The sequence below is a fragment of the Elgaria multicarinata genome, chromosome 8 (genome assembly GCF_023053635.1).
Source record: "Elgaria multicarinata webbii isolate HBS135686 ecotype San Diego chromosome 8, rElgMul1.1.pri, whole genome shotgun sequence".
Taxonomy (NCBI): Eukaryota; Metazoa; Chordata; class Lepidosauria; order Squamata; family Anguidae; genus Elgaria; species Elgaria multicarinata.
In genome coordinates this window covers 66,834,224-66,857,501 of record NC_086178.1, presented here as the reverse complement: position 1 = coordinate 66,857,501, position 23,278 = coordinate 66,834,224, and the positions used below count along the sequence as shown (strand labels likewise).

Sequence of the window (23,278 nt, the reverse complement as noted above, 5' to 3'; positions counted from 1 at the left end):
AGTTAAGAAAGTAATTTATCTTAATTAAAATCACTGCGTTCATAACACTGCCATTCTAAAAATTTAAAGAGCATACAAGGTTTTGCTACCCAAGTAATTTTAATTGAATGGGGAAGAAAGTTAACATGTTAATGAACCTTTATTCAAATTGTAAATTATCTGAGTTTTAAGTAATGTCATTAATAATGGCATAATTAGAATGAGAAAAGAATACATTTTATTAAGCTTTACTAATAAGAAACAAAAAGGCAATCATGTAAATATAGTTAGACTATCAGTACTTGAGATAATATGGAGAAAGAAAAAGAAATACATTAAGGTCTTTCTTACCTGTAGAGCCAATAGACCAAGTGATATTCAGGTTAAAGTTGTTTGATGCATTAATAGATATGTCCAAATTTTTATTTGACTAAAAGGAAAACATAAATATTACATAAATATATTGCTTAAATCAATGGCTCTACCCATAATCACAGTTATTCAAACATGCTCTGTGATCCTTAACACACTAGGCATGATCATGTGACACAGCTCTGCCCATGCTAGGAGGTCTTCTCCTTCTACAGCTATCAGCAATGGAGATCTCTATGAACTCTGCTTGCGACAGCTAGGAGTAGAAACTCTTCATGCATATCCATCTCTGGAGTGTAGCATATCCATTACTGATTGAAAGGGAACAACCAATTTATTCCAGAGGAAATTGCTAATGGACAGAAACTAGCAAAACTGCTTCTCGTGAGCAAGTAGGGCTACCTAGTTTCTATAGGAAAATACAGAATTTTCTTTGCCACAGCTACCAATAGCAACTTGGTGCACATGTGGGGCTCTGGATCATGTCATCACCTCAGACCAAAGTCTCATGCATGCTCTAACAACACATACAAAAGAATGTGCACATGGTTCGCTGCAATGGGGCAGGGTATTGATATTATACTCCATAGGTCAGCATGGTGTTGGGTTAATATAATAAGGCATCAGAGCAAAGTCCCCTGTATGGGTGTCATCTCAGCCACAAAGTTACTGGAAGGCTTTACACAGTTAAACCCTGCAGCCTCCCTTGTAACATAATACTGATGGTATTATATGTTTATTTTAAGAATTGCTGCAATAATGTACACAAAGAAGAGTATGCACTTAAGAAAAATACTTTATTAATGTGCCCTAGATATTTGAGATCAGTATGTCAGCACCATTGAAATAAATAGCATCAGGTATGTTTCACTGGATAAAAGGACTACATCCAAAAGAGTATAAGACAAACAATAACTATATTCTTTGATGATGATGATGATGATGATGATGATGGTGATGATAAAAATACTATTTTAAACACACCTTCTTTTTTACTGATTATCCTTTGATATCATAATCTAAGGTTCCACTCCAAAATGTACTTATCAATAAGGAAGAGCCAATTAAATTAATGTAGACCAAATAGCTATTTACATTTTTCTGTTATTTGAGGTGCATTCCAGAGTGTAGGACCCAGAATAATGGGCTCAAGTTACTGGAAGGCAGATTCCAGCTGGACATCAGGAAAAACTTCCTGTTAGATCAGTACGACAATGGAACCAATTACCTAGGGAGGTTGTGGGCTCTCCCACAACAGAGGCCTTCAAGAGGCAGCTGGACAGCCTTCTGTCAGGTATGATTTAATGTGGATTCCTGAAATGAACAGGGGGTTGGACTCAATAGCCTTATAGGCCCCTTCCAATTCAACTATTCTATTATTCTGCATACAAGTAAGCAGCTTTTGTAAGAGTTTCATTGCAGATAGGGGGATTGGTTCCAAGGGAAAGCTAGATAGCAACTGGCAAAGGACAATTTATTTATTTATTTATTTATTTATTTATTTATTTATTACATTTCTATACCGCCCAATAGCCGGAGCTCTCTGGGCAGTTCACAAAAATTAAAAACATTCAAAGTATAAAACAACAGTATAAAACCATAATATAAAATACAATCTAAAAGCTCAACCAGATAAAAACAGCAGCAATGCAAAATTACAAATTTAAAACACCAAGTTAAAATTTATTTATAGACTGTTAAAATGCTGGGAGAATAAAAAGGTCTTCATCTTGCGTCTAAAAGCATATAATGTAGGTGCCAAGCGAACCTCCATCTTGACATTTGTAGGGGTGATGCAACTTAATCTAGATATATTTGGGAGCATTTGCTTTGAGCCTTAATGGATGAGAGTACAAGTCTCACTTCAAAATCTGGATTCTCAATTAATCTGTTCAACAACGTGAACATAAGAGGAGCCATGCTGGATCAGAACAAAGGCCTATCTAATTAGCATTCTGTTTCTACAGTTGCCAACCGGATAGCCATGGGAAGTCTATAAGCAGACATGAGTGCTTGTGTTGTGTTGGAAACACGGTTTATATCATTGCTATCTGTCACCTTTTAGTTCCAACAAAGAAATAAAGAACCAAATAATTGAGATACTAACTATGATCAATAAATAATCATATTATAGACAATCATTTATATCAGCTCACCTGTTCAGGATTTGCAATGAAGTTTATGGCAGTGTGATGGCGATCATCTTCTTGTAATAAGCTGAAGGTAAACTGGTAGTCAATCAGTAAGCTATCTGTGGACAAAACATTTAAAAATGAGCAGATGCTCTCATGTTAAACTTCACACAGATACAGTAGAAATCATTTTTTGTTCAAATTCATGACATTTTCAATATAAGGTTACCAATGCTCTGGTATAATCAGTTAGGAACTGGACAGGACTGTTCTGCAAATCTTATCCCATATCTAAGGTGTTGCATTGGTCTATTCTCTCTCTCTCTCTTGCCTAAGTGTTCAAGCTACAGCAGGAAAAAAACCTGGTGGAATCTAACTGCACTGAAGTCAAGCATTTCCCCATTTATGACTATGATAGAACTTCTAGTAAGCTTAATAAGATGAGCCACAAATTTTCTTTATTATGAGACAATAGTTTAAATAGTCCGAGAGTTCCAAAGATAATACGAAACTGTAAATTCTAAACTGAGCAAAGAATGAATGAAAAGATACCTGGAACTATTTTTCAGAGTAACTATGTTTTACACTTACTAGACGATCAGAGCTGGCCCACATCTCTGCTGTGTCTACCCCCTCCCCAATTCTGCCACATCTCCCAGCCTCCCTCCCTGTCTCACAACTACCCCGACCACAGTCGCGTAGCCCATCTCCCTGCTGCATCTTTCAGCCACCCTACCATGTATTCCAGCCCCTGGTTGCATCTTCTGCCCCACCCCTGCCAATTCTCCCACCCACCTGCACATACCCTTCTACATCTCCCTCCCACCCCTCTCCTACTGCATTTCCCAGCCACCCCCTACTCTCCTGCCATGTCCCTCACCTACCTCCCCATTAATGCCATTGCTGCTGCTCTCTGAAGAGCTGTGACAGCCATAATAAGCAGTCAGCACAATTCTACAGAGCCAGGCATTGTCAAAGGGGGTGTCCCTGGAGGTCACCACAGTGAGAAAGCTGCTGATGGAGCTCTCTGGAACATGTACCTGCCCACCCAGTGGCGCTCACCTGCCTGGCAGCACCCATGGAGGAACCTCTTGGCAGGGTGGCGAATGCCCAATTCACCACTCATGTTGCTCCATGATCGGAGGCAGCAGTTTCATCCTGCCTCATGGGAGGGTCAGCCCTATAGATGAAGGTATCCTAATGCTGAAATTACTATACTGTATATACTTTCAGCATATTAATTATAGGAGGAAGCTGTCAGTTACCAGATTTTTTTTTACTAAAAATCACTCCATGGATTTTATTAATATGCATTTAAATGCTTTGCTCTCATTGTAGCACTATTGTACATTTTACTTTGTTGTATAATTGAGACACAACACATTAAAAGTGTAATTTTCTGATTCCATCATAGTTTAAAATGGTTTTTTTGTTATTTCAACTGTATGTCATTATTGTTATATTGCCTTTTCCACTTGTGGAAGAATAAAAGGCTGTAGGATCATACACCTTCACTATAACATTGTATACCAATATGGGCTATTTCCCATATTTAAGTCAAGGGAGTATGGCTATGTCAACAGCCAATCCCAGCTGAGATGGCTACTACTGCACTTGAGCTTGTCCGGAAAAGATAGGTAAGTGTTCTCTTATGTTTTGCAGTCCTGCGCTGCTCAACTCATAGCATAGCATGAATTACACAAGGAGGCATACAGAGTATTCAGATGTTATGTTTAAACTTGGTCAGTCTGTTCACAAGCCTACATTACCAAGCAGACCATACATAATTTTCCATGTACAAATTTATATCCTAGTTTGGAATACACACATCGGCTTCCATGAAGGTTACATATTTTAAAATTATATAGTTTCGCTTACAGGAAAACAACTACCAAGGTGTTTTTTTAAAAAAAAGGTTAGAAAATTCTCTTTAGTAGTTATCATACCCTTGAGAAAGAAATGTAAACATCTCCCATGTTGACCAGACAATCTTTAAAATAACCACAGTTCAAAAGTTGAGAGAATGATCTTTCCTAACAGTCCTAAGTAATTCTATCACTAGTAACCCTAATGTCAATGATTTTCCAGGTAATGTTCCAATTTCTACACCAGTAGTTTTATCACTTCTAGATAGGATACTAGGTTTTGTGAGAACAGCTCTAATAATTTATCTTCAGCAGACAGTAAGATGTCACTTTTTGATGCAACCACAAAACTAAGTAAACTGGGATTTTGACAAAAAAAATACACCTTGTCTGAATGGAAGAAACACTCTACACATTTCAGAAAACCACACTAGACATTTCTACCTTTGGGTCACACTGAAATTATGCAATCACAGAACTTTAATGTGAAATACCAGCAGCCATGTTACAACTCACTAATCACAATGACACTCACCCACATTATCTATGCATGGAAGGCAACAACACAGAGCAACAGAAGAATCATCAAGATGTCACACAACCTATTCTAGACCCTTTTCACCACGCAATGCACACTGCAAGAAAGAGCACACAGTGTCTCTCACAGCACAAGCTTCCATAGCTCACTAGTAAGCATGTAGTATATGGCACTTATCCCTCTCTCTGACAAAAGTCTTGTTCCCCTCATATAGACACCGATACAAATGTGTTATGCAAGGTGTTCTGTAATGATAGAAGATGTCAGGAGGATATAGAACTGTTCAAGCTTACCCTATCACCTTTGCTAGAGCTCCAAAGTGACAAGGCCATAGGTGCAAAGCAAACCTAAGCACTGGTGGGGTATTGTGGTGGAGAACCACTAGTCCCTTCTATGGAATGCCACATAATAAAGCCCTATCAACCTGCCCGGTTACCGAAGTCATCCGAAGGCATGCTCCTGGTGGTTCCACATAGACCTATCCTCCGATTGGAGTCCACCAGGGGAACAGCCTTCAGCGTGGTAGCCCTCCTCCTATGGAATTCCCTCCCCCTGGAGGTCAGGCACGCGCCAACTTTGTATTCCTATCAGCGCCTCTTGAAGACGTTGTTGTTCCAGGAAGCCTTCCCTTGATGACCAGCCATGGTTCACTTTGTATTTTGCTTCTTTTAAAAATCTATTTTAATGTGTTTTTATTCTGTTTTTATTTTATTTTATCTTGTACACCACTCTGAAATTTTGAATGGGGAGTGGAATATAAATATTGTTAAATAAATAAATAAATAAATAAATAAATAAATAAATAAATAAATAAATAAGACATTGGAAGTGACAAAGAATAGAGAGAAGATTCCTTGCTTTTCAAGAACAGAGACACAGCTGAAATATAACTTTTATTGAACAGTATCATCAAGTAAGTGAAGTGATAGCATCACACAGAAATGAGTCTGCTGGTTTTTTTGTTCTTGCACAGCCCCCGTTCCTTTGAAAGTACAAGACTAAAAGAAATGTAATAGGCATAGCTTTCTCCATCAATGTATCTGAATGCTGGATAGAACTATGCCTGACATGTTTTCATCTGCCGTACAATTTTGAAAGGTACATGAATCTCAGTTAAAAAAAAAACCACAATTCATTTTCCCACGTGTGACTTCTAATGTTGTACGCCTTGCTTGTAGTATGGCACTGGGAGGGGAACAGTCTTTCCCCTGTGAGTCTTGAATGGCTGTGAGGCTGCCTGTGGGAAGATAACAGAAACACAGAAATAGTGAGCTATAACAGATAATAAATGGGAATGGAAAGTATCATCATAGTTGTTTTTTTAAAAAAAGGCAACTACAATATCCCCCAATTAATCAGATAAGTTTAAAAATAAATTAATTATTTTATTATAATAAATTATTATACCTTATAATTGTTTATTATTAATAATACACATACTTATATTAGAATTGCAAATGGCAAGCACATCTTAAAAGAGGTATTTTCCTCTTCTGTAAGACACAGTAGGCTGTGCTTCTCCTAAGATGATGCCTACTATGACACACACATAAAGCATTTTAAAACAAAGGATAGCTTTTGCTTCAGAACTGCTGTTTTTAGTCATATGTAAATGTATGTAGAATTTAATTGATTACTTCATTAAGGGTGCAGTCCTATGCAGGTTTATATAGAAAAAAGTCCTACAACTCCCAGAAAGTCCCAGCCAGCCAAGATTTTTTTCCTTCTAAACATGCATAGGATTGCAGCCTAATTGACGTAATTTTTGTGAACTGCTCAGAGAGCTTTGGCTATTGGGCGGTATAAAAATGTAATAAATAAATAAATAAATAAATTCATGTGATTCCTTTAAACAGGTGACAACCTTAGTAGCAATGATGCTCATTGAAGGAGGAATTGAGAAATGGTGCCTCCACCAAGGTGTTTTTCCATGCTGCCCCACTTTCCACTGTTGGGTGATAGGGATATTGGGGGAAAATCTGCAACAGATTCAAATGAATTCAACTTTCTATGAATCTGACCTGCAGATTCCACAGTGGATCAGCCATGCAGATTCTGCAAACTTGTAGACTACTTTTTTACTTTGTGTGTGTCTTCAAATTTGCACTTGCATTAATGTGCATTCATGTTAATGGGTGCTAATGTGCACTTGCACAAGTGGAATACAATTCCATCAATGAACAGATGACAGGAAAAAAAGATGCCAATTTGTGAAACACAGATTTAACAAAATAACATTTTTTGACAAGAGTTGGATGATTTGCAGGCTTAGTAGCCCTTTCTGAGTGGGTGAAGCATGCCAAACTAATAGGTGCAGGGGTTTCTGGCATAGGTACCTTTGCAGTTTGAGGGCTATGTATGTGTTTTTAAAAGGGAGAATATATAATGTTTTAATTTATTTGCGTAATTTGATTACATTTTGATGAATAGTTGCCCCCTTTGAGGAAATTGTTTATTCATTTATTTAGTATACTTATAACCTGACATTTTTCTATCATGGATCTCGAGGCAGTTTTCATTGTGTTCCCAGGTGGTCTCTGAGCCAGGCACTGACTAGATTCAAACCTGCTTAGCATCAGGAATTCATATCCTCCCCTGTGGTTTTGTGGGCAATTTGTATGGAAATAGCATGCACCTAATCTGTAATCGGTAAAATTTCAGAAGATAAGGATGAGGACATGAATGCAAAACCCTTTGAGGCTTTATTTTTGCTTTCTTCTCACTTGACACCAAGTAATGTTGTTCCTTCTACAATTCTTCCCATAGCACAGTGATTGGAAGGAGGACACATGTTTTCTGGAACATATTGATTTCCTTCAGGTCATTTCAGGGAAGCCCTGCTTCATCTCAGGCAAAGCCCAAATCACCACTTTGGCTTTGGCTATTGGGCGGTATAGAAATGTAATAAATAAATAAATAAATAAATAAACATTCCTACTGTGTATTTTATTTGGATTGTCAGCCAGCAGGCAGGGTTTAGTCACTGTTAAGTTTATGTTACATAATGCAGTCCCTTGTTTTAGGCACTTAAGAACTATTACAATCATCACAATACTCACGTTTCTAGAATAGGGAGACACACTGGAACTCTATCCCTACTTTTGTTCCAATGTCTTTGATCCTGCAAGGGAAAGTATGTTACCAGTCTTTACCCATTAGTATAAAGGGATGAAACTTTTGGTGTTCATCAATAAATGTGGCTACACTCTCCATTGCCTTCTCTACTCTGTGGAGCTGAATTTGTGTTTGGGAAGTTGTAGGTTTTAGGGGCTTCTTTTCTCTGTAGCACATATTTAACCATATCCTCTGTGTAGGGGTTACTGGTACTCACTGTTGAGTATAAGATGGTTCAGTCAGTACAATTTCTCCATATTCTAGGGGGAAAGGAAGTGTGCTGACTGCCCAGATTGAAATGCAGGCAGCTTTCAGAGTGGAGCCAGGATCAGTGCCACTGGGTCACAGCTGAGCAGTCAATACCAAGGAACAAGGCCAGGGGATGAAACTAAGGAACAGAACCAAAGAGTTATATGTTAGAGCCAAAGAGCAAAATGAAACATTCCAGAACTAGGAAGAATGTTGCTTCCCCAAACAGGTAGCCTTTTAATAGCTTTTCCTATCACTTGGAAAGTAGGTTACCTTAAGTAGGCTGGGGTAGTCTACACCTAAGAACACTCTACAGCTAAGAGAGATGCTCAAAGCTGTGGTCATGATGGCCCAAGCAGATGGGACAGCTAGTCACAGAGCCAAAGTTTCCTGGTTCCAGCCCTGGTGGCTCCTGATAGTGGCCATGGGAGTTTGTGTGCTTTACCCTACTTTGGCTGCTGGGAAAGGATGGAGGATATCCATACCTGCTTTAAGGTAAGGAGTCCTCTCCCTCGTAATTCCTCCTCTTCCTTACCAGTAGTGCAGGTGGAGTCAAGAGTCCTGATAGGTCTTTATGTCTCCAGTCCTTAGGCAGAGTATCTGTAAACTTTCTGAGAACAAACAAGTTACCCAACTACCCTTACTGCTTCATTGTAAGGGCGTGGCTATTTGTGCAAAGTTATTTTTTTAACCAAAATTTCCTTATCAACTTCTCATACTCAAAATTCTGTGGATAAAGTGACAGAGGGCATTTGATAACTGTTTTACTTACTAAAGCTTTTGTGTTCCTGCTATTCTGTGACTGGTTGCAGTATCCTATCTTCAAATGTGAAATCATCTGCAGTTCTCTGTTGACTCCAATGTGGTTGCCTTAAACTTATGCCACCACTTTTTTTGCATATTGTGCTGATTCCAAGCTTGGGTTAGAACCCTGAATGAACATATAATTTGGACAAAGTTGTCATACCCCAACTCCATCCATCTTCCACTTTACATCAGTATGGTTAGGACTATAATTCCTCATAACACTAATCTAACAGCCCTGTGCAGACACACATGCACCACCCCCAGTGTCCCTGCATGCATTGCTTTGCCCAATCAGTTTGCAATCTCACTGTCTTCTGCTTGCATTTCCTTTATCTGAAGTAGAATTTTCTATGTGTGTAGCTGTGCTTTATCAGGGTTTCTGGTTTCGCAGAGGATTCTACTCAGGTTCAAGTGAATGTGAGTAGAAGCCCTCTTCAAACTTTGCTGCCTGGTGCGGAAAGGTCTGGAACAGACAGGATGGAGAAATTGGTATTTTTGCCCAAGAGATTTCTGTACAGGATAGTTTTCTCAGAGGTTTGTGTGTCAAGGATCTTTCACATATCTAACACAATGCCAAGAAACACATCTTACTAGCAGAAGAACTTTCATCATTTGTAGGACTAAAATAAAGGATTTTGCCTCCATGAGGAAAAGCATCTTTTCATATTGAAAAGTATCTTCATAGAATTAGGATGGGTATTGTGTCTGTTTTCCACTTTTTTCCTTCTTTTTTGTGTGTGCAAATATACAATCCAACATATAACCAAAGCAAACACCATTTACAACATTTTTTTGGTGGTACAAATATTTCCCATTTCTTGTTAGGAAGATCTTATATTTTGCCAGGGAAGGATTTTTTTTTTAATGTAGTGAAATATAGAAACTGAACAAAGCATTGTTTTATCAAATAAATTGTAAAAAAGGAGTAAGTTCCATGTAACAACACTTGGGGCATGGCTAGACGAGAAGGGTGGAGGGCAATGATCTCATGATTTTATGATTGCAATATCGCCGCCCTCGTCTACACGCAGCACGTGACGTCCCAGGGAGAAGAAGATGTCACGGCTGCCATTTTGGTTTTTTTGGTTTTAATCCAAGAAGAGCGCAGGAGCACTCCTGCAAAAAATGTAAGTTGTTTTTTTTAAAAAACGAAAAAAACCACAACCCTCCTGCTCCCCCACCCCACCCCCAATGGGCCCAGAGCTCCTGAGGAGCTCCGTGAGCCAGGACAAAACCGCGACAGTAGGCCACACATTCTGTGGCCTCAGGATCATCCCGAGATCGCAGAAAAATCAGTACTAAACTGTAGGGTGATATCCCGGGCCAAGGGAGGGATCGTTCCTCCCTGCTCCCAGGATGCCCTGTGCGGATTGTGGATGCACAGGGATGATCCCAGGGCAATCACCAGGATATCGCCCCATCTAGCCATGCCCTTGCTTACATTGATATATTTTATTACCAAGACATTTCTATCAACTAACAAGCCAGTACAAAGGCTTTTAGTTCTATTGCAAACATTTAATCAAATCTCCTATAGCTTATATATCCATAAGCTTTACATTCAAAATACAGACTTTTCAAGAGCCTGTTTGCAAGTTTACACAAGACGTATTCACAAAAACAAATTACTTTAATTAGAGGAGAAGCCTGTATTGATTGCGACAAAATTAAAGTGAGATGTTTAGTATTAGGAGGGGAAAATGTCTGATGACTTTAAAGCAGCCAGACATTATGTTTCTATCACCTCAGTGTCCCCTATGCTGCAACAGAAAGGGCAGCATCAAGTATGCTCTATCTCTGGTTTCCATCTAAATCCATGGTAGCTGTTCAAGTTTTAAACCAGTATCTGATGTCAGTAATAGACTGGATAAAAGTTGAAGCTCAATAAAGACATGACAGGGGTGCTTTTGTACCTCAAAAAGCAGATAGGGAATAGGGATTCAACCTATGTTGTGTAGGTTTACACTCCCCTTGAAGATTCAGATATGCAGTTTAGGCATACTCCTGGATACAGCCCTGAAGATGGATAGCCAGGTTTTGAAAATGGCCAGGACAGCATTTGAACAACTAAGGCTAACACACCAGCTGTACCCCTTCTTGGAGATGTCAGATTATGCCCTAGTTACATCCCAGTTGGGCCACTACAATGTGATGTACATGGGGCTGTCTTTGAAATTTCCCCCAGAACTCCAGCTGTGCTGTGGCCAGACCACGACAGTTAGCAGGAACTTTTGAGTCCCTTCTTCCAACAGCTTCACAGGCTACTGATCCATTTCTGGGCACAATTCAAAGTGCTGGTCATGACCTATAAACTCCTATTTGACTCCCAATCATGTCATCTGAACACATTCTCCCACATGAGCCTGCCCATCTTTTGTGATCCTTAGGAGAGGTTCTTCCCTCTGTCCTGCCACAATCAGAGGGGACATTTGGCATGAACATGAGAGAGGACCCTCTCAGTCGCTGCTCTTGGGCTTTGGAATGCCCTACCAATGGAAGTCAGACTAGCTCCATCTTTGTTGCCATTCTGCCAATGTGCAAAGACATTTTTATTAGGGCTGTGCACGGACCCCCCGATCCGCTTCTCATCCAGATCCGCAACTTCTGGATCGGGTCCACTCCTCTCCACAGCGATCTGCCTATGGTCCACTCCGCTCCGCTGCGGAGCTCCAGATCCGAATTGGAGCTCCGTGTTTCCCCCCCCCATAGACTTGCATTTAAATTCACATGCCTATAACTTTTTTTCTGTTAATGTTAGAAACCTCAAAATTGGCACCATGAGAGCTTATCCACGTATCCACATTCCTGCCCAGTTGGAAGCAAATCTGAGCATCCCCTGATTTTAGGGGAATTTTTTAAAAATCCTACACTCCATTTTCAGAAATGGGATTTACTCTGACATTTTTACAGACACAAACTTGAAAATGGGCACCCTCACAGATGCCATCTAGATTCACATTCATGGCAAGCTTCAAGCAAATCCCGTCATCCCCTGATATTTGGTGATTTTTTCCTTTTAACTCACCACAATTCAAGTCCCATGCTAGAACTCTGTCAGTTTTCATGTTAGAAACCTCAAAATTGGCACCATGAGAGCTTATCCATGTATCCACCTTCATGCCCAGTTAGAAGTTAATCTGAGCCTCCACTGATTTTGGGGGAATATTTGAAAATCCCCCACCCCATTTTCAGAAATGGGATTTACTCTGACATCTGTACAGATACAAACTTGGAAGTGGGCACCCTCACAGATGCCACCTAGATCCACATTCATGGCAAATTTCAAGCAAATCCAAGCATGCCCTGATTTTTGGTGATTTTTTTTTCATTTTAAGCATCACCCTCTAACCCCCATTCACACCCTTCTAGAACTGTGTCACATTAGAAACCTCAAGATCGGTACCATGAGAGCTTATCCATGTATCCACATTCACACCCAGTTGGAATGAAATCCGAGCCTCCAGTGATTTGGGGGCAATATATGAAAAATCCCCCACAAAAAAGGACAGTATGCCCATAAGGAAACCATACCTGCCCATAGGGATCTATTGCAAAGCGCTTGACCATAGCAAACAGATGATTTGGGGGAATCAAGATTTTTTCTAAATAAGGATCTTCACCTCAGGTGAAACACTTCCAAAAATGCACACACACACACACACACACACACACACACACACACACACCAAGAAATCTTAAACAGGGTGAGCATGCAATGCAGCTGCCTTTTATCACACGGAAGGATACCCTGAGTCAAAGCAAGACATGCACAAACCATCCCTGTGAGGTGGGCACAGAGGAGGACAGGCAGCATGCCCCTGTAGCACTGGGAGCAAGCATGCCAGAGGCTAGTGGGGTTGAACCACAAAGCCCACCATCTAGTACATCTCCCAGGCACCTGGAGGGCAGAGAGGCAGGCAGAGATGTACTACTATGCCATAGATCTATGGGGAAGTAAGTCCCAGCAGATACCCCACAACAACAGCACCCAGGTGGAGGTGGGAAGGCAGGCAGGCAGCAGACATTTCTGGGGGCACAACGAAGTAAACCAAGGATTGTTTCAAAGCCAGTAATGCAAACCATCCCTGTGAGGCTGGAACAGCATAGAGAGATGCCTTTTCTTTTGCATCCCATAACTAGTGGACTAGGAGGATAAGAGTAAAGCTTTGTGATCCTTGCTTCAGAGTTGATTGACTGCACTGTGATCACAGCCATTATTAAACAACAATAATAACATTATTAATAGCAGTACTAATATTAATATTATTAATAATAATAACCACAACAATAAGGAGTTGAACCACAATGAAAGCCTGCCTGACTTCACTGAAGAGGGAAAGCCAGGAGAGCTTGGGCTATGGGGTGTATAATAAATAAATAAATAAACACAGGAGGGGTGCAATTAAAAGCAGCAGTGTTGCTGAATCACAGCAAGATTTATTTATTTATTTTTTTAAAAAGGCTATGTCTGTCTTTTACCAGTAAGAGGAAAGTGGATGTGCCCCGGGGGAGGGGGAATTGTGCCAATTTCACTGGTCCTGTCTAGGTACCAGTCTTTCAGAAGCTACCACACACTTCAACTCATGAGAGGCATAGTAGCTTCACTAGCTAACCTTTGGAGGGTTCTAATGACCCTCCAAGGGCAGGAGTGTGCACTGGGCATGTCCACATGCCCTATGGACCTCATCCCCTTGCACCACATCTATTCAGTTGTTCACCAAGGTTAGGGTGGGTAGCAGTGCTGTGTTTCCTATCTGTTATTTATTTGCTTAGTATATAATTTAAGGCTGTGTTTGTGCGTTTGGTGGAGCTACTGTTTCAAAAAACACTGGGAAAAGTCCCTTCAGACTAAGAAAGAAAAGTTTCCCAGTATCCCAAGTTACTAAGTATCCCGTTTCACTTATTCGCCCCTCCAACTTTGGGACTGGAGGATGCTTCATCAGGTGATCATGATTGGGAGTTGAATCTGCCTCTCATCACTTCAAAAAAAGTTACCCCTTCCTGCTTTTTTTACCCTATTTTAAAAAAAAAACTATAGCAAGCAAACCGCAGCACGAAAACTGCTGAAAGTAGGCACAAATGACCCCCACGACTCTCTAAGCACATTCAGGTTCAAGGATGTAGCTTGAAAAACAAAAAAGTTATACGCTAATCTTTTCCAGAATGCAATCCTATGTGGAAAATATCCAAAATGGCGGGCAGAGCGCTCCGCGTAAAAGCGAATTATTCGCTTTCGGTTGCTTCTCTTCGCCATGCTTTGCTAGCCACCTGATCCGCTTCTCCTCCGCCTGTAACGGAGGTGAATCAGGCCGCTCCGCTATCGCTTCTAAGAACCGAAGACAAGAGAAGCACAGCCCTAATTTTTATTGAGGAAGGCTTTGGCATCTACGCTGATTTGCACCTGAAATAGGTTTTGATCTTGATGGTGTTTTTCTTTCTTAATGATTTGTTTTTTGGAAGCTTTTTATTTGATAATTTTTAATGTTTGAATTATACCTTTACTATTACATCTGTATTTTATTGTTAGCCACATTGAGAACTATTTTAGTGCAAAGACTGTAGATGAATGTAATGAATAAAAACAAGAATTCTTTAATAAGCAGATAAATTCCAGCTCCTAATACAAAACTTTTCACAATACGTCAGTATGACATTATGTAACAATTATCGCCTGGTTCAGACAACATGCTAAACCATGCTGCTTAACCACAAAAGGTTTAAGGGACTGCATTATGCATTCCTTTAACCATTTTGTGGTTAAGCAGCATGGTTTAGCATGTTGTCTGAACCAGGCCATTATCTGGTGAACATACTACAGTTATGCATCTGTGTAAGGACTATAGATATGTAATCACTGTATTGTTCTGCAGTTTGAAATACAAAACTTAATAAAGAACTTTTGTCAAATTACTCAAAGAAGTGGTTCCTCTTTGCTTCAAGTGTCCCTACACTTGTGTAATTCACAGCACGTTTTTCATTCACAAAGTGTAAATTAGCTATAATGGATTTTCTTAAAGGCCTCACTGTCAAATGTATCACATTCCACATATTTCTTTCTTAACTATGAGACAAATTGTAATGAAGTGCACACATAATTTTATTAAAATCTTTTAATATCTGGTAGTTTTGAAATAATTACTTTTTAATCAGTGTTAGCATATTAAAAATAGTGTTTTCTGAACTGTTTAGTTTATGTCAGTGAAGTCTTTATACAGTTTCATGAGAAATTTCCGCAAGGCCTACTCCCCACCCCAGATTCTTAATACTTTTTTATTCTTGACATTAAATTTAAATGCATAATCCCCATGGCAGAAAATAACATAAAATCATTAAGCACACCTAAATATAAAAAGGCATGTTCTTCATTTAATTCACACCTTGTGTAGTCCGTTACATCACTTCAAACTAGGGGTGTGCATGGACCCCCCCTCCGCCCCGCGGGCGGATCCAAAAATTTCGGATCGGCCCGCTCCGCTCCGCCCATACTCCGCTCCTCTTCGCTGCGGAGCTCCGGCTCCGAATCGGAGCTCCGCAGTGGAGGGGAGTGGTGCCAGGTAAGGCCAGAAAAGGAGGGTGGGTGGGGTTACCGGGCCCTGCCGCCGTCGCCGCCTGTGCGGCGACGGCGGCAGAGCCCAGTGAGGGACCAAGGGGGAGGGGGGCCTTACCTGCCTCCATCCGCGGTCCGTCGGCTTCTTCAATTGAGCCTGCGGTTCAACCAGGAAGTCTGGGCAGCAAGTGCGGCCTAGACTTCCTGGTTGAACTGCAGGCTCAATTGAAGAAGCCGAGGGACCGCGGACAGAGGCAGGTAAGGGAGAGGAGGGGGTTTACCGGGCCCTGCCGCTGTCGCCGCATGGGTGACACGACAGGGCCCGGTAAACCCCACTTACCTTTCTGGCGGAGCTCCGGATCTAGGCGAAGGATCCGCCTTCACCTCGATCCTCTTCGCCACGCTCCGCCGGCCCCCCAATCCTCTTCGCTTCTGCCTTAAGGGGAGGCGAAGCACCCCGCTCCGCTTCTAATTCGCCGGTCCGATTAGAAGCGGAGCACATCCCTACTTCAAACTCAGTATAAAAGAGCACTAAATTAGAGCAGAAACATTTTCACCCACTTTGCTCTCATTAAGTTCTACAGAAGGTCAGGACCAGTCTCACAGAAACCACTGTATATATGTAATTTGAACAGTTTGCTAGAGATAGCAGAGTCAGTGGTGGTTATTGCTTTACAAAAATTGAACACATGCACAGGATTCTTTTGGATAAGCAAGGATAGTAAGAATCAACTCTGCAGTCAGTAACGATCAGCGCGAAAATCTCCAGAGTTAAAAGAAAACAGCTATTTAAATAAAGGCTTAGGCAACCTTTTAATTTCAGTATACTTGCTGAATTTTTAAGAAGCAATTCCCTTTCTGATGAACACACATGGCTCTATAGAAGGTTAATGGGAGTTTGGTGCTTGTATCGTCTAGGGAATAAACACATTGTTCTAGTCAAACCCCTGTAAAATATGCCTTAACACTTAGCCTCTTAAATGTTTTGCTGTAGCCCATAAATGTGCAAGAAAACAACATATTGAGGGCAAGCCTAAGCCTCCAGAGAGGCAAAGTTTCTGCAGTAACTGACTACTCCAACTTGGACAGCTCATGAAAGTCAAACTTTTGTTTTAAATTTCAAAAGGAATTTTGAACTCTATGGCTTGTTTGGTCAACTCTGGCAGCTTGGAACAGCACTCTCATGTTGGAGGTATTAGACTAGAGATGTGCCTGCTTTTTAAATCCACTTAGCATCCCTAAAGGTAGAACTATTTTGGATACTAATCAAAATCAGAAGTGATTATTTTACTAAGGTGTGATTGCACCAATAATGGCAAGACTAAACTTTGCAATGAATTGATCCATAAAGGCCAATTAATTGAACTCTCTAATACAGAAGTGGACAACATGTGGTACACAGACCACATATGACCTCTGCAGCTTCCACCAACACCCAAAATTCGGGGAGGCACCCCAGAAAGGTTAAACAAATTACTCAGGCATTAAAAGGTATTTTTGCACATTAACATATAGAATTAAGATAGGCATAAGACATACAGTATCAACATATGTTTCTAAAAATATAGGCAACCAACCACAGATTATAATTTATTATATATTTATCCCGCCATACTTCCAAGAAATCCAAAGTGCAAATTTTGCATCAAATACATACAGTAGCCACCTTGCAAAAATTGGTTTCCCACTAAGGATGGCTGATTTCCCCTGTGTACTGTTCATATTTTGCTCACCAGACTCCCACCATTTGCCTGATCATCGTGTGCATGCGTGGCAAGCCACCAGATGGTCCACAGGTGCCCAGTGAGAGCACGTGTCTTTTTTTTCTTTTCTTTTCTTTTTTTTGTCCACAAGCTATGATCGTGCAAATTTACAGCTGGGAATTTTTACAGAAATAACAATTCACACAAAATCACAACCATAAAAAGCGCAATTTACACAAAAATGCATGCGAAAAGGACCATTACGCCTTCAAACTGCACTAGTTATAGCCGCAAATTTCCACAAACCATGATTTCTGTAAATGTTCTCAGCTGTGACCTTGCACAGATCAGGAATTGCGCAAAAACAGAACGTGGAAAACCATAAGCCAGCTCAGGGATCTGTGAGCTGGCGTCTTGGGGACCCAGCTTGCAAAAACTCATCCCTCCAACCGGATTCCTCTGACATCCCTATTTTGAACATTAAAACATGACAGTCTAATCATAGCATCACACTGACCTTTTTTCCCCCTTTTAATTGCCCTAGAGGTATAATACAAAGCATGTAAGGTAAATTATTTTGTTGGAGCAACCTCTGAAAACTATCCAAGCTCCCCATTTAGGCAGGCAAACAAATTGGACGTTAATTCCCAGTCACAGGAAACTAAAGATGCCTCCAGAGGAAGTGTTGTCCAAACAGATGTTTGTTCACTTCTGATCTTTCTTTCAGGCATCTGTGGAGGGATCACTTTATAACAGAGTGGATGGTCTGACACCACCTTGAGCACAAATTGTCCAAACAAAGCTTCAAGGTTAAGGCTTCCTTGGCTATTCCAGACTGTACATACTACCCAGATGGAAAACAGACTAGATTAAAGGAAGATGTGAGGATCTGCTGGAAGAGTGCTGGGGAATGTGGTTGCCTCACATTCCAGAATAGCAATCAATGTGGATGCAGGGCTGTCCTGAACCTGAGGGCAGATGCTTTGGTACATGTTACCCACTACCATATTATTTTCTAATTGAATAAGGTTTTAGAGGATACTGTTCCATACTCTGCCTTTCCGTTCTGAACCTGAATGGATTCTTTCAGCAATAGTGTTCGTGTAGATAATTTGACAGAACGAAAAAACAAAAGTCATGCAATGTGTGCATTAATGATATTGAAAATATTATTGATATATTTCTATTTAAAACATTTTCCCCACAGCTCAAGGCAGCGTACATTAAATTTTTAAAAATAGATTAAATACAATAAAACATGCAAAAGTACAACAATCAATGTCCTAGCCAACCAAACTGAAGACAACACTCTAATCAGCCAAAATAAATGCAACGCATCCCCTAAAATACATGTGCCTCCTAAAAGCCAATAAAGAGGGGAAAGTTCAGAATTCAGGGAGGAGCTTATTTCACTGCTTGGAATAATTGATGTAAAATTTAAAATACATTAAATACAATAAAATATGCAAAAGTACAACAATCAATGTCCTAGCCAGCCAAACTGAAAACAAAACTAAGGCCTTTGCTAGACCACGGGTTAGCCCGGGATGAACCCCGGGCTCGCCCCTGTGCATCCAGATGATGCACAGGGGATCCCGGGCTCAGGCAGGGGTCAACCCTCCCTGGCCCCGGGATAACGGGCACCACTCTTGGCCCAGTATTTCCAGGGGTCTCAGGCTGAGCCCGAGACCGCGAGTGTATAGCCCGTTCCACCGCTTTCCCCAGCTACCGCAATTACTTGCGAGTAGCCGGGAAAAGCGGAGGACGGGGTGCAGCGCTCCACAGGAGTGCCATGGCCATCAGGGCAGGGTGGGGAGATCGGGGCAGGGTGGGGAGATTGGGGAGAACGATTTTTTTTAAAAAAAATACTTACCTAAACTAAGCGCATGAGCGTTCGTGCGTATCTGGCCCTTTAATTGGAAAAAAATGGTGGACGTGACAGGGCTTTCCTTTAGCCCGTTGCATCTGATGTGTGGATTGGAGCGACAGCCTGTGGTAGCTGCACCGCAGGCTCGCCCCTCCTCCCGCACGGATTACCAGGTAGGTCTAGCAAAGGCCTAAGACAGCATTCTAATCTGTTCTTTTAGACACAACTGTTTTGTTTTGTTTTCATGCAGAGAAAGTACTTGAAGCAGGGCCTGATTATAGACAGTGAAAACTGCATGGGGCCATAGGTGTGCACAACACAATTCATTAGGGTGTCCACCCAGGCAATTTTTTTTTTAAAGGCCAATGTTTATTGAATACTCGGTCATAAAGGATATTATTTTATTCATTTTTTTTATTAAACACTGCAGACACTGCTGCCCTACCCCACGTTCAGCTTGCCTGAGCACAGGAAGGCCATTGCAGTTGTGGGAGGAAATGAGCAAAAGCTCCTCAAGCCCCAGCATTGGTGGGGCATTGTGGTAACACTGGCCGGAGAAGGAGCTTACGAGGTGATATTAGCTTTCGGTCCCCTCTCTTGGCCTCTTTGAAGTGCCGCTCCCAGCAGAGAGGCTCCCAAGAGAGTGGTTGCTTTTCGCTCCTGCTGCCGGGAGCAATGGAGCTCTCTCAGAGGCAGTGGTTCTTTGGTGTGGTGGCAGGGAAGCTAGAGAACCATTCCCACTGCATCTGGATCCCCCTCTGGATTCCTACTCAGAGGCCCCCTCAATTTGGCACTTCTTGCTTGAGACAGTAGGGTGTGCCTGGGCACACCTGGCACACCCCTTGTGTACCACTATGCATGGGGCAGCGTTTTGGGGATGGTAACACCTGCATTTTGATTAGACCCTGGAAACACAACGACAGTCAGCACCCATAAGGAGACATCCTGCAGTATTTTGTACTACCTGAACCTTCTGACTTGTCTGAGGATAGCACAAGTATATTCACTACTCTACAGTAGTTGAGCCTGGAGGTTACAAAAGCTTAGATGAACATAATAATATCTTCTCTAACCAAGAACAGACAAAACCCCTAGCTGCAGCAATTTAACGAAAAGCAGGAATGAATCAAACAAAAGTACTGGACTCCACTCACACCTTCAGTCGCAAGCAACCTTTTCCCCAAAGGCTAATGCTCACCTTTTTGATGAACCCTGGTGAGTGATTTACAAATTTTCTGTTCAGTTAGGAACTGATCATAAATTTCAGAGGTTGCTTAGTCTTTATTTAAGAAATGCTATTTTCACTCATGTGCTAAATTGGTTGGATTAACCCTTTTCTTGCTTATTGTAAACTATGATGGTGTCACTTTACCCTACAACCAATCATGTTAAAAACAACAACCAAGTAGGTGTATACAAACCCCTTTCCTCCATTCACACTTGGTTTCCTATTCAGGAATTCAGACTCAGCACACACTCTTTTATTGTCGTTGGATCAGATTTGAGTCATCATTGTTCACACAGTACTTTCGTTCATTTTGTTTGGTAAGTAACAAGTACTTTCCTTACTGCTGGTGGTGGGTGGGGTGTTTCTGTGAGAGGCCACATGAAAACAACTAATCAGGAAAGGGTATATATCATAGTGACATGATGTCATGACACACTACACATTTCCAAATTACAATGCCTAAGGTACACTTTTATATTGCACATGCACAAAAGCCTGTTTAAGAGTTTGTTTTAAGGGAAGACTCTCATGTAAACTTACATTGGTGAATTTCTTATCTGAGAAAATAATTAATTCACCAGGAATAAGTTCATCCATCACTATCCAAAACTAAGGATGATGTCTCCCAGTAGTTTCTTATAAAGATTTAGCAGAACTGCTTCAAAGGCTGCCAAGAGCTCAAGATGAAGATCATGTTCCAGAAAAACCAAGCCAAAATGGTTCAAGGCAGGACAGGTGATCCAGGAGTTGCAGGCAGTTGCAAAATGACCTTCAAAATAATAGAGATATAAAGCCTTTTCTTTATATTCTTGTAATCGCTACTGCCCTTTTGCTTTGAACTGATAAATGATATATCACCAGTGTTTTATTAAAACAGCTTTAAAATCATCCAAATTGACAGAGAAATTATTAGTAAAATGGGGGGGAAACATACAAAATCAAATTTTCATTTTCATTTTGCATGAGTAGAATTTTGCATGAGTAGAATTTCTATTGCAATATTTTAGTGAAGTTTTTAAGAACTTGAACAAAATTTTGATTGAACATCAAACTTTCAGCAATATTTACAATATATATTTATGAATCTTTCCTGTTTTGCTAACTTTAGGGTGTAATAAAGTTAGTCTGATTTTGGCTAACAGAGAAAAAGGACTCAGAAGAAGTTGTGGGCTTAGTCTTTGTATATTGAGAAGAACCTTAAGATCCAAACATTAATTTCAAGAACAGAAAGCACCTTTGGGTCTTGCAGTGAAATCTTACTAAAAAATATAGCAAGTTTCAACATATTTTGTATAAAGAGATTTGTTTGCATGCAAAAACCTATATGTACTTTTGTCAAAAAGCTGAAACCAAAGTTATCAGGTTCCTTCTTTTATAGTCCTGTGATTATAGATAGAAAAATGGAGAGAGAAAACCACTTGAAGAACCATTCTCCAAATAGAAATATATAATTTGGTTTCTGTTACATGGCTTATAGGAACAAATACAATAAAAGCTCCCTGAATTTAAAGAGAATCTTCCTTAAATGCTGAGAATTATCTTTTCCAGCTAGATCCTAGAAAACAAAGAACTCCCTTTCATATATTCAGTGTGATGGTCCATGCTAGTAGCAGAAGCTTTTCCAATCCTTACTATCTAAGATTTTTTAAAAAAATGGGTTTGGAGGAATCTGGGAGAAACGACTTTCTGGAAGTTGAAATTGATTCGGAGATGATTGATTTTTGGAATGAGAGAAATCATACTGGGGAGACCTGGGAATGGTTTAGTAATATGGGTTTAGCTGTTGCATAAGAATATAAGAAGAGATCTGCTGGGTCAGACCAAAGTCCACCTCATCCTTTATTCGGCTCCCAGCTGGGTATCTCTCGAAACTCCAGAGCATTGCATGTAGGAGGCAGCCTTCCCTTTTTGTTTGTTTTCAGCATTTGGCATTCAGAAAAAAAACTGCTTTGGGATGCAGGGAAAAGTGACAGTGGTAACCTTTTCCATCAGAGAAAGTGATGTTACCCACCTCATACCTGCTAAGATGCTAGCCCAGGACTACCATGCAGGCAAAAAGCAAGCTAGAAAACACTGTAGACTTTCAGCAGTGCTGTAACTCTCAATTATTCAACATTTGCAAATCTTAGTTTGCAGTTCTCTGGAAGGCCCAAGATTTCAAAATAGGGCTATGTCTATATTTATTCAGTGCCTTCATTATGTTTCACCATATTCTGTGGATAAACCATCTGCAAAATCTATTATTTCTTACACACTATATTGGGATTCTAATTCAAGATGCAATTTGTTCCAGTAGCTGTCCAAAATATTGGAGAGATTTTTAGACAGCTTTTATTCCTAAATTACCAAATATTGAAAGTACAATGACAGTTTATGGTGATCATCACTACTACATTTAACAGTAATAAAAATAGCCTCAATCTGCAAAGTCAATTAGTGTCAGACATAATTGCTGGAACTCATTACTCTAAGTCAAGCATGACAGCTTTACAATTACAGTAGGTATTTAGTTTAAACAAATGGTGTCCCAAAAGAAAACTAGCAATAAAGAGGCAGTAGCAGAAAATCAAATTGCGAGGCCACGTCTCTCAGTTCACCCAGAATATTTGTATGGGTGTCTGTGTCTTTTGTTTCTGTCATGCACTATTTTTGGTTTTTTACTTGATATTTCAACTTCATTGATTAAAACTAATTTCTGCTAAGATATATTAATATTGCTTTCATTTATATTCTAAAATAATCTCCACGAAACGTGAATTTAACAAGATATTTAAGTATTGTAAGGCTGCCATCTAGTGCTGATAGCTCTTTCTACTACTGTTTATTGAATAATATTTAGAGCTAGTTGCAATATTAAATTCTTTTCTACATTCATTG

The 23,278-nt window shown here is 40.4% G+C and overlaps 1 protein-coding gene across 1 annotated transcript in view; it reads right to left on the bottom strand.

The window, feature by feature from the left end:
* ATRNL1 (attractin like 1) overlaps nt 1-23,278 on the bottom strand; it is a 682,244-nt gene that overhangs the window by 395,267 nt on the left and 263,699 nt on the right. Inside the window, exons 22-23 of the mRNA XM_063132703.1 lie at nt 2,508-2,602; nt 331-409 (exon numbers count right to left, since the gene is read on the bottom strand). Of these exons, the coding sequence (XP_062988773.1) occupies nt 331-409; nt 2,508-2,602 (174 nt within the window). The remainder of the gene's footprint in view (nt 1-330; nt 410-2,507; nt 2,603-23,278) is intronic.